This window comes from Punica granatum, chromosome 4 (genome assembly GCF_007655135.1).
Source record: "Punica granatum isolate Tunisia-2019 chromosome 4, ASM765513v2, whole genome shotgun sequence".
In the NCBI taxonomy this organism is placed as follows: Eukaryota; Viridiplantae; Streptophyta; class Magnoliopsida; order Myrtales; family Lythraceae; genus Punica; species Punica granatum.
In genome coordinates this window covers 36,241,064-36,254,972 of record NC_045130.1, presented here as the reverse complement: position 1 = coordinate 36,254,972, position 13,909 = coordinate 36,241,064, and the positions used below count along the sequence as shown (strand labels likewise).

The 13,909-nt window shown below is 44.0% G+C and overlaps 3 protein-coding genes across 4 annotated transcripts; all 3 read left to right on the top strand.

Annotated features, from left to right (window-relative positions):
- Positions 1-225: 225 nt before the first annotated feature.
- Positions 226-6,419, top strand: LOC116205272 (pentatricopeptide repeat-containing protein At1g11900). Its single transcript, XM_031537817.1, has 10 exons — positions 226-442; positions 723-883; positions 993-1,097; positions 1,662-2,758; positions 2,881-2,993; positions 3,076-3,479; positions 3,576-4,488; positions 5,260-5,330; positions 5,603-5,689; positions 6,095-6,419. Exons 2-4 carry the CDS (start codon positions 740-742, stop codon positions 2,607-2,609), a joined length of 1,197 nt encoding a protein of 398 aa, XP_031393677.1. The 5' UTR covers positions 226-442; positions 723-739; the 3' UTR covers positions 2,610-2,758; positions 2,881-2,993; positions 3,076-3,479; positions 3,576-4,488; positions 5,260-5,330; positions 5,603-5,689; positions 6,095-6,419.
- Positions 6,420-7,677: 1,258 nt separating this feature from the next.
- LOC116203839 (formimidoyltransferase-cyclodeaminase-like) lies at positions 7,678-11,255 on the top strand. Of its 2 annotated transcripts, none has more exons than XM_031535789.1 (3): positions 7,678-7,834; positions 10,131-10,536; positions 10,662-11,255. In XM_031535789.1, exons 1-3 carry the CDS (start codon positions 7,811-7,813, stop codon positions 11,174-11,176), a joined length of 945 nt encoding a protein of 314 aa, XP_031391649.1. In that variant the 5' UTR covers positions 7,678-7,810; the 3' UTR covers positions 11,177-11,255. The 2 variants fall into 2 exon arrangements, with proteins under 2 accessions (XP_031391649.1, XP_031391650.1); XM_031535790.1 differs by lacking the exon at positions 7,678-7,834 and adding an exon at positions 9,575-9,724.
- Positions 11,256-11,370: 115 nt separating this feature from the next.
- On the top strand, positions 11,371-13,845 carry LOC116203838 (pentatricopeptide repeat-containing protein At1g03540). The gene has a single exon (XM_031535788.1). The coding sequence runs from the start codon at positions 11,920-11,922 to the stop codon at positions 13,735-13,737; it is 1,818 nt and encodes a 605-aa protein (XP_031391648.1). The 5' UTR covers positions 11,371-11,919; the 3' UTR covers positions 13,738-13,845.
- Positions 13,846-13,909: the final 64 nt, after the last annotated feature.

Below are 13,909 nucleotides of genomic sequence, written 5' to 3'. Positions count from 1 at the left end.
TATTTTTTGAAGAGTCACCACTTGAATGACATGTGGCCTAATGAGAGTGCTCCTTTGGCACTCTCCTCTGGCCTAATGTATGGATGATGATATGAACCATGGGGTGGCAAATGTGAAACACCGATCAAACTTCAGGGTGTAAAATGCAATTAATCCAAAAGTTGCACGTGGAGGAATAAATGCGACGTCGTGGGGACTTTCCCTTCCATTCCACATTTAGGTCGACGTGCCAGTCGCCGTGTCTCGTTCTCGTTAGCCGTCAGTGGACGCCGTCCGTCTCTCCTTCCGCACGCACTGGTCTGCTCCGCCGATAACTCTCTGAAGAATGCTCCGAGCTATGGCGGCTACAGCTGCGGCTCGTCGCGTGGCAGCTCTATCAGTCCCCGAGGCTGCCGGCTCAGGCTACTAATCTCTCAGCGCCAGGGCCTGGCGGGTGCCGCAGGTAAATTCCCATTCAAAAATCCGTCTGCCGGCCTGAATATCGAAAGTTCGGAGTATTATCGTCTCAACTCTATTTCCGAAAAATTGGGAAAACCGATAAAAAATGGAACTTGGGGCTTATGGTAGAAATGCAGGTTCTTCGTTACTGCTCAATGTATATACTTCAGGGTGTGGTGATTGGAGCATGGTGGTTATAATGGTCTGTGATGAGGAACTCATGCCCTTTTAAATTGCCGGAGAAAAAAAAGCCGTTCTTTTCAATACCTTTCCATCATCAACAGGCCATCCTTTCGACGAAATGGCGGCGCTGGGCCAACTGGGCAATGGGCGGCTGCGTCTGTGTGGCCTGAAACGGCTCGTTTCCGTAGCAAGAGCTGCGAAAGGAGTGTTGCTGGAGGATGTCAGAGGAAGGGGAACAAGGCGAAGGTTGTCTCCTCCCCATGTAAGCTGCCAACTTGTTCGATTGATCATTCCTAATTTCCTTCCCGTTTAGCTCTTCGTTTGGATTCGGGTTCCAATCAGTTGACTGTCTTTCCTGCTTGATTTTGCAGCGAGTGCGGGAGGCTAGCATTCTCCTAGGATTTGGGATGGGTTCTAGCTTGTTAGTGGGGGCTGGAAAAATTTGGAATCCTAAATTTGACCTACGTCAAAAATCTGTAAGTTGAATAGTTTCACGTCAAGTTCTTATATATATGCACACGCACACATTAATTCATATATTTCACGTTATTCTTATTTTTCATTCTGTTTGGTCATTGCCTGTTACTAAAACCAAATGGCAGTTCTTGAAATTTATGGTTTTCAGAACGAATTGTTCAAAGCATGGAAAAGAGCCGACTTATCATTGCTCAGAAAGTGGGGAAATTGTTTGCACTGAGTTTCTGTGTTTTCGCCCATTCCAAATTTGATTCTGTTTACTGCTGGTTTATGCTAAAAGTGGTCAGCCTCTTGATATGTTCTATCACCTTCAGGATCAACAGAGATGTTTGAAAAAGAAAAAAAGGTTTTTTGTTAGTCATAAGACAACCTTGTATTGCAATGAAGTTCAGAACTGATGTAGAATACTCACTGCAGTTTTCGATTCATGTTATAGTCCCTTGACTTCCATTGTCATGCTACCATTCTAAGTTCTAATATGGAGCTGTCTTACATCTAGCCGAATTCATTTGGATCCAGCCTCCTTTAGAGTTGGAAGTGATTTCCTTGGGAATTTGATGCAGTTCTATTCAACGGAGGCCTCTCCTGATGAAGTTGAAGTGAGGGATAATTTCTTGAATGACCCAAGAATAAGCGGGGAAATCTATAGTGTTCACATTGTTAAATTGTGCAAGGATGGCAACCTTTCGTCTATTCCCGAATTATTGGTAACCTTGCACGAGAAGGGTGTCTTCTTAGACTTGAAAACGTACAATCTTCTTTTGGCAGCAGCATCTGAGAAAGGCGAAATCAATATGTCATGTCAAGTTTTTAAGCATCTAGTGGGGTCCCATGAATATTTGAGTTCAGCTTCTTACCTTGCCCTCGCCAAAGCATTTCTCAAGACATCTGATTGCACGAAGCTCCTCAAATTTATCAAGGAAGTAGTGGAGCTGACATTACACAGAAGCTCGATAATTTTGAACAGGATCATATTATCTTTTGCCGAGTCTCGACAGATTGACAAAGCTCTGTTCGTGTTCAACCATATGAATGGTCTGAAATGTAAACCCGATCTTTTCACTTGTAACACCATCTTGGACATGCTGGGTCGTGCTGGTAGTGTTGATGAAATGCTTTATGAGTTTGCTGCAATGAAGGAAGCCAGTATCGCACCTGATATTCTATCCTATAATACCTTATTAAACAGCTTGCGCAAGGCTGGGAGATTTGATATGTGTGAAGCAATTTTGAAGGAAATGGAAGGAAGTAGTGTTGAACCGGATTTGCTTACTTACACTGCACTTATTGAGACATTCGGTCGCTCAGGAAACATTGACCAATCGCTTAGACTCTTCAGTGAGATGAAGCTGAGGCAGATCCGCCCCTCCCTGTATATTTACCGGTCACTGATCAACAATCTCAAGAAAATGGGGAAGGTGGATCTGGCTATGACTTTGGCTGAGGAGATGGAATCATCCATTTCTGAACTTGCAGGGCCACAGGATTTCAAGCCTAAAAAGCGTAGATAAAATTTCAAATTCTGGTCTTCTCTATAGTGATTATCTGATGCTTGGAACCTGGCCAACTGACCTGATGTGGAAATAACCAATTGATACAGTGGAGGCTTGCAAATGCTAGATCTGATGTGGCTAGTCAGAAGATCACTGAAGAGGTCAAGGTATGTCAAATTTCTATGTGCAGATTATGGAATGGCTGTGGAAGCCTAGTTATCCTGATTGTCTCTCAGCCTTTGGTTTTGTGAAATGATATGTTTATATATTGCATTCTTTTTTTGTGCAGAGAAGTTTGTTATCTGCTTGGGAGATCCTCAGAAAGTTACAATATTCTGTGGTACAGAAGAAGCTGCAGCTCGAGAGAGAGAGATGAAGGTTAACTGCATTCTCCACTCTCAAGTATGTGCCAGATCTCATCTCTATATAGTGAATTTCTCGAAGATGCAAATTGCATTTAATTTAGACCCATTTTATGGTGCAGATGAAGCTGCTGGAAGACTGAGGAGATGTGGAGAGGCAACACTGGTTCGCAATCTCGGACATTGCCTGGAGTCTCTACTTTGTTCATTTGCAGGATTCCGTTAAAAGATGGCGCAGAGGGAAAAAAAGATGGAAAATGCTGTATGATGATTCTAGTTCATATGTCTGGAGGAACTTCAACTGAGATCTTTCTCGGTCATAGCTGACCCGATGACGACTTCCTACGCACTTTGGCACGGATCAGACCTCACATCATCTTGATCAAGTCATTTCTAAATGGCTTCACGTGCTTTGCGAGCATCGCTGCTTCCGTCCCATTGCTATTGGAGTTTGTGGAGGTAGTAGCCCAGGAAAAGCTGCTGGTAGAGTTGCTTGGAACTTCTTAGGATCATATCCCTGTTTATGGTAAAATCAAAACACTATGCAAATAAATAACTCAGATGCTGTCGACCATTCGAGTTACCATCTTGATTTGAAGCCAATGTAATGATATGTTTACAGGTCTGTGATGGGCATATCAAAGAGAGGAACTCGGCGTGTGCAATACTTCAACTGGGTTTGCGCCAGCAACAGCATTAACTGACATGTAGAGATGCATTCAGATTCAACTTCGGCTTGTATTAGTAGCTTCCAGAATCTGACTGACAAGTTTAATGGCTAGAAATGAATGCAGACTGATAGTAGGAGAGCTGCATCATGTTTTAACTGCTCCGGTGCCTGACCGGAACTGCATCCAAATGGCCGATGCAATCAAGTTAAGCTGATTGTAAGCCGAATATATAGAAAATTTGTAAAGCAGCGCGCACGTGCACCATCATGTAAGTTACTGTTAAAACACTTCTAAGTTGGTGGTTTTAATAACTTTTCGTGTCAACATGAATGGTGGTTTTCTGGTTTCGGAGTTATTTTGTTGTAAAACAAACAACAAATTGAACCCCAGGCTTTGACCTAATCTATATCGGCTACATGATCAATCTTCCATCATCGATTCCGACTGTGTTACGACAAAGGTTATTGAGTTGAGAGGCTCAGAGGCAGAATAATCATTCTTTTCACCCATATGAAACCATGGGGTGGCAAATTTGAAATAGAGAACAAACTTCAGGGTGTAAATTGCAATTAAACCAAACGTTCCAGGGGAAGGAACAAATGCGACGTCGTCAGCACTTTCATTGCCATGTCCAGCCCTGTCGCCGTTCAGTCTTCGGTGTCTCGTTCTCGTCGGTGGACTCTGTGCGTTTCTCTTGGCGAACGCACTGATCTGCTTCTCCGATAGCCCTCCGAAGAAAGCTCCGAGTTATGGCGACTGCACTGGCGGCGGCTGCGGCTCGTCGAGTGGCGGCTCTATCGTCCCCGAGGCTGCCAGCTCAAGCTGCTAGTCTTGCTCAGCGCCGGGGCATGGCGGGTGCTGCAGGTAAATTCCCATTCATAGATCCATCCGCCCGCATGAATTTCTAAATTGGATGATAATCGTCTCAACCCCATTAATTTTCAGCTGATTTTCTGCTGTTTCTCGTCGAGCTGTTCTTAGGAGTTTCGGCGTAGTTGATGTATGAACGACGATCAATGAGACTACTAAAAATTTGTGTTTTTTGCATGAAAAATTGAGGAAACTGATAAAAAATGGAACTTGGGGCTCATTCGAGAAATGCACGTTCTTCTTTACTGTTCAATATATGCTTCAGTGCTGTGCTGATTGGAGCGGTGGCCATATGGTCTGTGATAAGGAAATAATGCCCTTTTAAATTTCCAGACAAAGAGACGTTCATTTTAGTACTTTGGGCATAAGTAAGAGCTAATGGCAGTCTTTATTATGGGCGAATGAAGGATTGGAACATGTCAACGGTGATGAGGAAGAAATGAACTTCTTCTATCCTCCTTTATAGTTTTAAATTGGATTTCTGGGTTGTAAAAAGCTGATTTTTATGCCGTGAATGGTTCCCATGTGCTCAATTTGATCTGCACTGTAACTGGATTGCCTTAAGGTTAGCATTAGTTATCTTGGGTAATTTGAGGTGCCTAATGAGGTCATGTTTTTTGCTGTATCCTGCTCTCTTGTCAATTTTTTGTGTTATATGTTGTTAAAAAGATTACTTGATAGTTCATCTAGAACTCAGCCATGTTTTGGGGATTCATCTATAGCATATGATGCTACCTCAATTGATTAATTTGGAACCTGTCACAGATCATCATGGCCCTCCCAAAGTTAACTGCTGGCAAGATCCTATGAACCCGTCCAAATGGAAGGAAGAGCATGTGAGTCCTACAATTTTCTCTGTTTTACATGATTTACTGGCTCTCTGTTAGTTCTCTCTTTCTACTAGTTGCCGAAATCGACTCTTATTATATATAAAAGTAATGCTTACACTTCGAAAAAACAAGGCAGGGATGGAAATCACAACCCCTTAATTCTGCATCCTTGTACTTATGGATTTTACCATATGATTTATCTATAGAGGAACTGAAACTAGAAAACAACTCTTTGACAGTTACATTGTAAACGACCCTTTTTATTGTTTCCTTTGCAGTTTGTGATAGTCTCTCTGTCTGGTTGGGGTCTAGTTCTTTTTGGGGGGTACAAGTTCTTCACCAGGGGCAAAGGAAAGAAGGAAGAGGTAAATGTTTATTCTCTGGAGCTGTGTGTACTACTTTGGGTTTAGCATTTCTATTTGGATTGAGCGTTTACTTGAACAGACAGCCTGTTTTTGACCTGGCTCTTAATTGGCTGAAAACTGTGTATCTTTCAGTTAATTGATCAGTTCAGCTCTTCTTTATCTCTATATCTACAGTCTGCGAAATTGTTGTTTGCTCACAGACACTAATGCAACCTGCAATAGAATGCCTTGTTTGAGCATGCTACTAGATAGTGTGGATTCACGGGCATGTAAACTTAGCGTAACGTTGAGAGAGGTTGAATGAAAATTGTTGGAGTTTTTTGCATTCAGAGTAAAAGTTTCATCCCATCACATTTTCAGCTGTTCATGAAAATTGTTCTGATACTGCGTTTTCTCCACCTGCAGATGAGCTTGAGACCATACGGACAATTTGTGCAATAAGGTGTCTCAGAAGGCTTCATGTGCATTGCTGGACGTTATCTTGATTGTTCTAGACCACTTCCGGTCAATCAATGATCTAATTTATGATAGACATTGATGGGTTACTTTGGCAGATGGTACTCGAGCCGTAGGAATTGTTGTCCCTACACATTTTCTAATCATTGTTCGATGCTAAGATCCATTCAGTAGGTCTTATCCCTTGTTTCAAGAGATGAGAATCATTGCTCTTGAATTGGCATTTGTGTTATTATCAGGCTGATTCATGAGAAGGTTGCTGAGGTTGTGGAAACTCGGGAAAGAGTTCGCTATGCAGCAATTAATATGTTGAAGGAATTAATAGCTGATCCAGACCTACCCTTGGATAATTGCTACCAAAAAATTAGGTCCTCTAGATTCAGCAATTAGATTGAGTAATTGGGCGATGGCTAGAGAATAAAAAGCCCGATCGAGCTATGACACCGAAATATGAGATCTCCATATTTTGAGATTTGGGTCCATTGATATATATCTCTGCCAGTCCCCGTGCAGCCTATGCATTACTTTCATCAGGTTACTATGCATTTTTGCACACGGGCATCAATGAGTGGGCCCAAATGCATCTGCTTTAGGTGGTCAATAAGTACACTGTATGTGCTGTAAACATTCATTTGGCGTGGTGCCTCATGGATGAAGGAAGACCTGCACATGCCCATCGAAAATGAGGCATACTCACTGATAAGTCGAAACACTCGGCTAGAGATTGATATGGGGCCTGGGGGAGTTTTTATGACGTAATTGGTCCTTATTGTCTTATATAGCAAGCAAATAATAAAAGAGAAAAAGATATATCGATCATACATGTGAATCGTGACAGATCATAATATATATAGACAAAAGAGGTTTTTTTTTTTTGCAATAATAAAAGAAAATGTGCACACCATACATGTGGCCCATCATATCTTTATCCGTAACTCCGAAAAAGAAGTAACTTTATTTTATTTTTTTCTCAATTCAATATAACAATTATTACTTTTAAATTCTCTCACATACTTTTTCTTATTTATTATTAAATTTTTTTAATTATTCAATATTTTTTTATTTTCTTTTAAAAATTTTTTTACATACTTTTTTTAACTATTTTTGTCTTCATATCCTTAAATCAAATTAAATTTAACTTAACTTTGTTACCAAACACAATGTTAGTCAGTGTCATGGCGGGCCGTTATTAGCAATGTTAGTCAATGTCATGGCGGGCCATTCTGGCAATTTACCGGTATAGTATAATAATACGTACTATTCCTTTTGACTCCAAATCAATATCATGCAACTCCCTTTTCCTTGATATAGCTACTTTAGGCTTAATCAAGAATATGAAATTTACCCGAATTTCGCAATCGAGTATTTCCTGTTTTAGGTCCTCGAAATCGTATGACATACATGCAATTGTGCCGAACATGTCTAGCTTAACGAGTTCCAGATTCAGCGACACGAAACAAGCAACAGAGATGTCAAGGAAACTTGTGGGGGCCATGTGACTTGTTGGCTTATACATAAGGGAATGCCGTGTCAATGCTGAGACGGACACAAGAAAGTCCAAAGAGATATTGTCAAACCTCATCTGCTTCATGGCATGTATATGTTTGTCAGTCCCGTGAACCTTAAGAACAACAGCAAAGGCAGAGGAGAGGAGAGGACTTGGAAATGGCTTTCAACTCAACTTGCAAGGTAAGGATCTCAAAAAACTATCCTTTTTTTGGTATCTCTGAATTGCAGCGAATGCTGTTTATCTTCTTCGGCTGCGGTTCTGCTTGGTGCTTTTGTTGAGATGTTATTGAATGAGCAAAATGGTTGAGATCATTCCCGGTTCTGTATCCTCATCTTCCGAAATGGTATGGCGAGCATGCCATTGAGCCAGTATGTTAAATAATCGGGGTATAAGTTCCATCTTTAGGAGTCATTTGTTTGAAGGGTCTCTCGGAGTTTGTCTTTAGGGTGAGAGCAGAAGATCGAAGAAAAAGGAAGTGAGTTTGTTTGGTGACTTTGATCTGCCAACCAACGAAATTAAGGAACTCCATAGTTTTCGTGAAGACTTTTAACAAATCCATGAAAAGAGTAATTGGAAGAAGGGAAGAGACTGATGTCCTTTGCTGTGTTGAGGACTAGAAAAGTAGCAGCAGCATGGTCCTCTGCTGCAAGCTTTACATACCCGAGTTCATTAACCCGCATGTATGTCCTTGTTTATCTTGATTGTTCTAAACAACTAGGTGGTCGAGGTTCATTATCTAACTCGTAATAGGAACATTGATGAATTACTCTCGCAGAGACAATCCTCTTTAGGTGTCCCTATACATGTTCTGATCATTGTTTGATGCCAAGATCCTTCCAACAGGTTGGTGTCTTGTCTGAGAATCATTGTTCATGCATGGTTGATCCTCTGGATCAACGACATAGCTATTTGTTTCTCGTGATGCTCTCGAGTTCTGACCAGTATTAGTTATAGACCGATCGCTAGAAGGCCGCTAGGGTACCGTTCTTTAGGAAGTTACAACTCAGGAAGAGTTTGCTTTGCGGCAATTTTTTCTGGGGAAGGAGCTCATACCTCACCAGAAACAGAACAATTGACACCTAACATATGAAGTCTTCGTGACGTCTCCTGCTCCATGTTCTAAATCGGGTGATAACTGGACCGTATTATTAAATGATGGCTAAGGATTAGAACCTCGATCGGCTATGACATCAAAAAGCGGATTCGTTAATGGAATCTCACCCAGTCCCCTTGCAGCCTATTGATTAGTTCATTAAGCTCACCTGAGAATTCCGGTGAGGCATTGATAAGTAGGCCAACAGTTCATTCATTCTAGGGGACCACAGTATGCGTCGGAAACGCTCATATTCATGACCATGCCCGACATCGTGTGTACATTCTCTCCCTCGACTCCATGAAAGAAGGACCGCATGCACCTGGATCACCGATGAACCCAGCACCGGTAGTGCTTCCGTCTTGGAAGTTTGTATGAAACGGCATGTTTTGGTATCTTTAGCTGTCTTAACACGAGATTAAAAGATTCATCAGACATTTGTCCCGACCATAAGAAATGTGCACGTTGTTCATGTGAGCGATCTTCTCTCTCTCTTTTGCCCAACGACAAAAGCAAAAGATCTCTTATGTTCTGCAGCTGAGCTTTCTCTGCTAGTCCCTTTCATGTGGGCCATTGGCTCCCCATGTAATACATTATCCATCTTCCCTTGATTGAGTGATCCATAGGGGTAGGGATACCCCGAGCATACGGTATCCGCCTGAATTCCGATACTGCTCTTTTTCCAGTTGCAACGTCGAGCTCGAAATTCAAGGGACGCCGAACCAGCGATAGAGATGTCTAGGAGTGGTGGGGCATTTGGCTTTTTGACCCATATGTGAATGCTGCGTCGATGCTGAGACAGAAACTGGAAGGTTCCAATAAAAGATTTATTGCTTGTCAGTTTCATCCGGCAGGATTATTTACTCTCCCATGGCAATTATAAGTCTCTTAGCTATGTGAACCTTAAAAAACAGCTAAGGCAGAGCAGAGGGACCTAATAACAGTGTATAAAATGGCTTTCAACTCAACTTCCATGGTACTTTCTCACCTTCTGTTTTAGTTGTCTTTTGGTATTTTTGTTGAGATGTTACTAATGAGCAAAATGGTCGGGAGCGATTCCCAGTTCTTGATCCTTACATTACGATTCGGTACATTGAAAAGGAGGCGGGTGTGCGATCCAGCTAGTGTGTCGAAATGAGCCCGTCTATATGAGACATTTTGTTTAATGATTCTATTGTAGCGTAATCTTGTCTAGATCGTATTGTTGGTGGAACGAAGAGAGAAAAAATCTGCAGGATGGGTCGAAAGCGGATAGATCGAAGAATAGGAAGGAACCGGAATTTGAATCCGTGAAATCGATCTTTACTGGAGCAGTTTTGAGCAATCCTCGAAGAAATAGTAATTGGAAGAGGGAAGTAATTGATGTCTTTTGTTGCCCTCAGGACAAGATCAGAAGCAGCAGCGTGCTCCTATGCTGCAAGCTCTTCATCTCCGAGTCGAGGAACCGCGGGGCCCTTGACTGTATCGAGCGGGCAGCCCGGCTCGAGCCCGATGCTGTAATCGTCAAGAAGTTTGAGGACGGGGCTTACAATCGGGTCCGTTACACACTCGTGTCCTACGTCCTTCACGACTCGACGGGATGTCCAGTGTACAGCCCCCTGCAGCGGGCTGTGGTGGCTATGGCTGAAGCTGCATATGGAGCAATAAACCTCGAGTTGCATTCGGGGGCCCACCCGCGGGTCGGGGTCGTGGACGATATCGTCTTCCACCCACTGGCACGGGCTTCTTTGGAAGAAGCCTCTTGGCTTGCCAAGGCGGTTGCTGCTGAAATTGGAAATCAATTCCAAGGTTTGCTCTATATTCAGCAGCCACCTTACATTTGGTCTATTGATACTAAAGCCAGTATAGAATCGAGGTTCGGATAAAATTTTGCCTAATGCCATAATCGTAAAGAACGTAATTTTGCCTTGCAGTGCCGGTGTTCCTGTACGGGGCTGCGCATCCGATGGGAAAGGCCCTCGACACGATCCGACGCGAGCTGGATTACTACCGGCCCAATTACCTGGGCTGCCAGTGGGCTGGGTGGACAGTGCCCGAAACCGTTCCCGTGAAGCCCGAAGTGGGCCCGGATCAGGTCTCCCGGGCTAGGGGCATCGCCATGATCGGGGCACGCCCATGGGTGGCACTATACAATGTCCCAATCCTCTCCACGGATGTCTCGGCAGCTCGAAGGATCGCCCGGGCGGTGAGCGCAAGGGGCGGTGGGCTGCCCACGGTGCAGACATTGGGCCTGCTCCACGGAGAGGACTTGACCGAGATTGCCTGCATGCTTTTGGAGCCCAACCGGGTCGGGGCGGACCGGGTTCAGAACCAGATCGAAGTACTTGCGGCCCGGGAAGGATTGGATGTCGAAAGAGGCTATTTCACTGACTTGTCGCCTCAGATGATTGTAGAGATGTATTTGAAATTGGTGTCCGATCGACCGTGAACATAACTCTTAATTGACCTCCTTTATCATCCGTCTGTAAATAGACCTAAATAATTGTCAATATATGTTTATCATCGTATGTCGGGTATCTGTAGGGTAACATTCTCGAAAAAGCCGAACATGTCATTTACCTGATGTACCAACTCGCTCGACCGTTAATGCGCAACAAAACAGAAGTTCGGGGGAGTGAGGGACTTCTACAGTGGTTCGATCGAAGTAATTGCTTAGAATGACACCGAATGATAACATACGATGAGTTTAATATGAGTTAACATGGCTCAGGAATTGGTTGGGTAATCGTAAGATATCATCGATGGGCCCGGACTGTCGTCCGAAAATGGGTTTTGTTCACACAGCCCGGCCCAGTACTCGAGAAAGGAGATGGGCTTGAGAGAATTCAGCTTTGCCAAGAAAAGAGCTTTGGTTATCAATGGCGGAAAAGAATGCGCGAATGAGAGGTCGAAGCACGGAGGTTGGTTCTTGGGTTTATTGGAGGTTTTGGTGGCTTTCGCGATTTCATCCCAACTTCGTCTCTTTACTTCGGGCTTTATTTCGGAATGAAGCTGAGGGCAATGGGATTCTTAAACCTGAAGAGTAAGTTCCGTGCTGAGAGGTGTTCAACGAAATGCTTCAGAGGGCGATGACGGCGAGGGGAGGAAGCTATTCTTGTCTTGGTAGATTGGGTCTTTGAAGTGGGAAAGGTCATGAATGTTTGTAGGTAGTCTGTTTTGTCGCACATTTTCATGAATCTTTCTGCAATTGCCAAACGCCATTGCAGCTCGGGGACCTTCCTCAATCTTGGTGTCCCCCAGAAACGCCCAGCTTCCAAGGTCACTGAGATCGTCGAGTTCTGCAAATCGGGGTCGCTTTACGATGCTATCCGACTCCTTAACTCCACCGGTTCTGCTGGGATAAAAAACAAGCCGATCGTCTATGCTTCAATCTTGCAAACCTGCAACAAAGCTCTTTCATTTAACCTTGGCCTCCAAGTACACTGTCATGTCATCAAGTCCGGTCTCGAGACCGACCGGTTTGTCGGGAATAGCCTGCTCACTCTATACTTCAAGTTGGGTCCCGACTTCTCGGAGACTAGAAGAGTCTTCGATGGCCTGTACTATAAGGATGTCATTTCTTGGACTTCGATGATCTCAGGGTATATTCAGGTCGGGAAGTTCGAGGAGTCAATCAAAATATTTTGGGACATGGTGGGGTTGGAAATTGAGCCCAATGATTTCACTTTATCGGCAGTCATCAAGGCTTGCTCTGAGCTTGGGAAACTGAGGCTCGGTTGGTGCTTCCACGGCATCGTTCTTCGTCGCGGGTTTGATTCTAATCCCATTATTTCGAGTGCCCTCATTGATATGTATGGGAGGAATTATTGCTCCAAAGAAGCTCAGAGGCTGTTCGGCGAGTTGCTTGAACCCGATGCTATATGTTGGACTTCCGTCATCTCAGCATTTACTAGAAATGATCAGTTCGAGGAAGCGCTAGGTTTCTTCTTCTTGATGCAGAGGAATCACAAGCTAATCCCTGATAGTTTCACATTCGGGACGGTACTGACTGCCTGTGGGAATCTCAGGAGGTTGAAGCAGGGCAAGCAGATTCACTCCAAGGTCGTCCCGTCGGGACTCTCAGGAAATGTGGTCGTCGAGAGCAGCCTTGTGGACATGTATGGGAAATGCGGGTCCCTGAATGAAGCTCAAGGCGTCTTTGATCGGATGGTCCACAAAAACTCCATTTCGAGGTGTGCATTGCTCGGGGGTTACTGTCAGAATAAGAAGTTCAAGACAGTCCTTCAACTTTTCAGAGAAATGGGTGAGAGAGATATTTATAGCTTCGGGACGGTTCTTCGAGCTTGTGCAGGAATTGCTGCAGTTAGGCAAGGGAAAGAGGTCCATTGCCAGTACGTGAGGAGGGGAGGGTGGAGGTGCGTGATCGTGGAATCGGCTTTGGTTGATCTCTATGCAAAAAGCGGGTGTGTCAACTTGGCACACAGGATGTTTGCTCAGATGCCGATTAGGAATACAATAACGTGGAACTCAATGATCTATGGGTTTGCTCAGAATGGAAGAGGAGACGAGGCTTTGAAGATATTTGATAACATGATTAAAGAAGGTACCAAGCCTGACTACATCAGCTTCATCGGGGTCCTCTTTGCCTGCAGCCACACTGGTTTGGTAGACGAGGGGAGAAAGCACTTTGTCTCGATGTCGGAGGAGTACAGGATTAAGCCAGGAGTGGAGCATTACAATTGTATGGTGGATCTTCTCGGGCGGGCAGGCATGATCGAGGAAGCTGAAGAGTTGCTAGAGAAGGCAGAATGCAGGAAAGACCCCTCTCTTTGGGCGGTTCTTCTGGGGGCGTGCTCGACGTGCACAGAGTCCATGACTGCCGAGAGGATCGCAAGGAAGGTGATGGAGTTGGACCCAGAGAATCACCTGAGTTATGTCTTACTAGCTAATGTCTATAGGGCTGTTGGAAGGTGGAATGATGCTGAGGAGATCAGGAGATTGATGGATGATCGGAGGGTCAAGAAAATGCCCGGTAAGAGCTGGATGTAAGTTTCCGATCAGTCAGGAGACGGCAACTTTCTCACATTCATTTGTACTAAGCATGAATTTAGTCTAATTATACAATTCGAAATGCTCAGGGGCAAGATTACCCGATAACTCCCGACTTTTTTTCTGGGTGAATTGATAACTTAAACTTATTATGAGTAGGAAACTGCGGAAG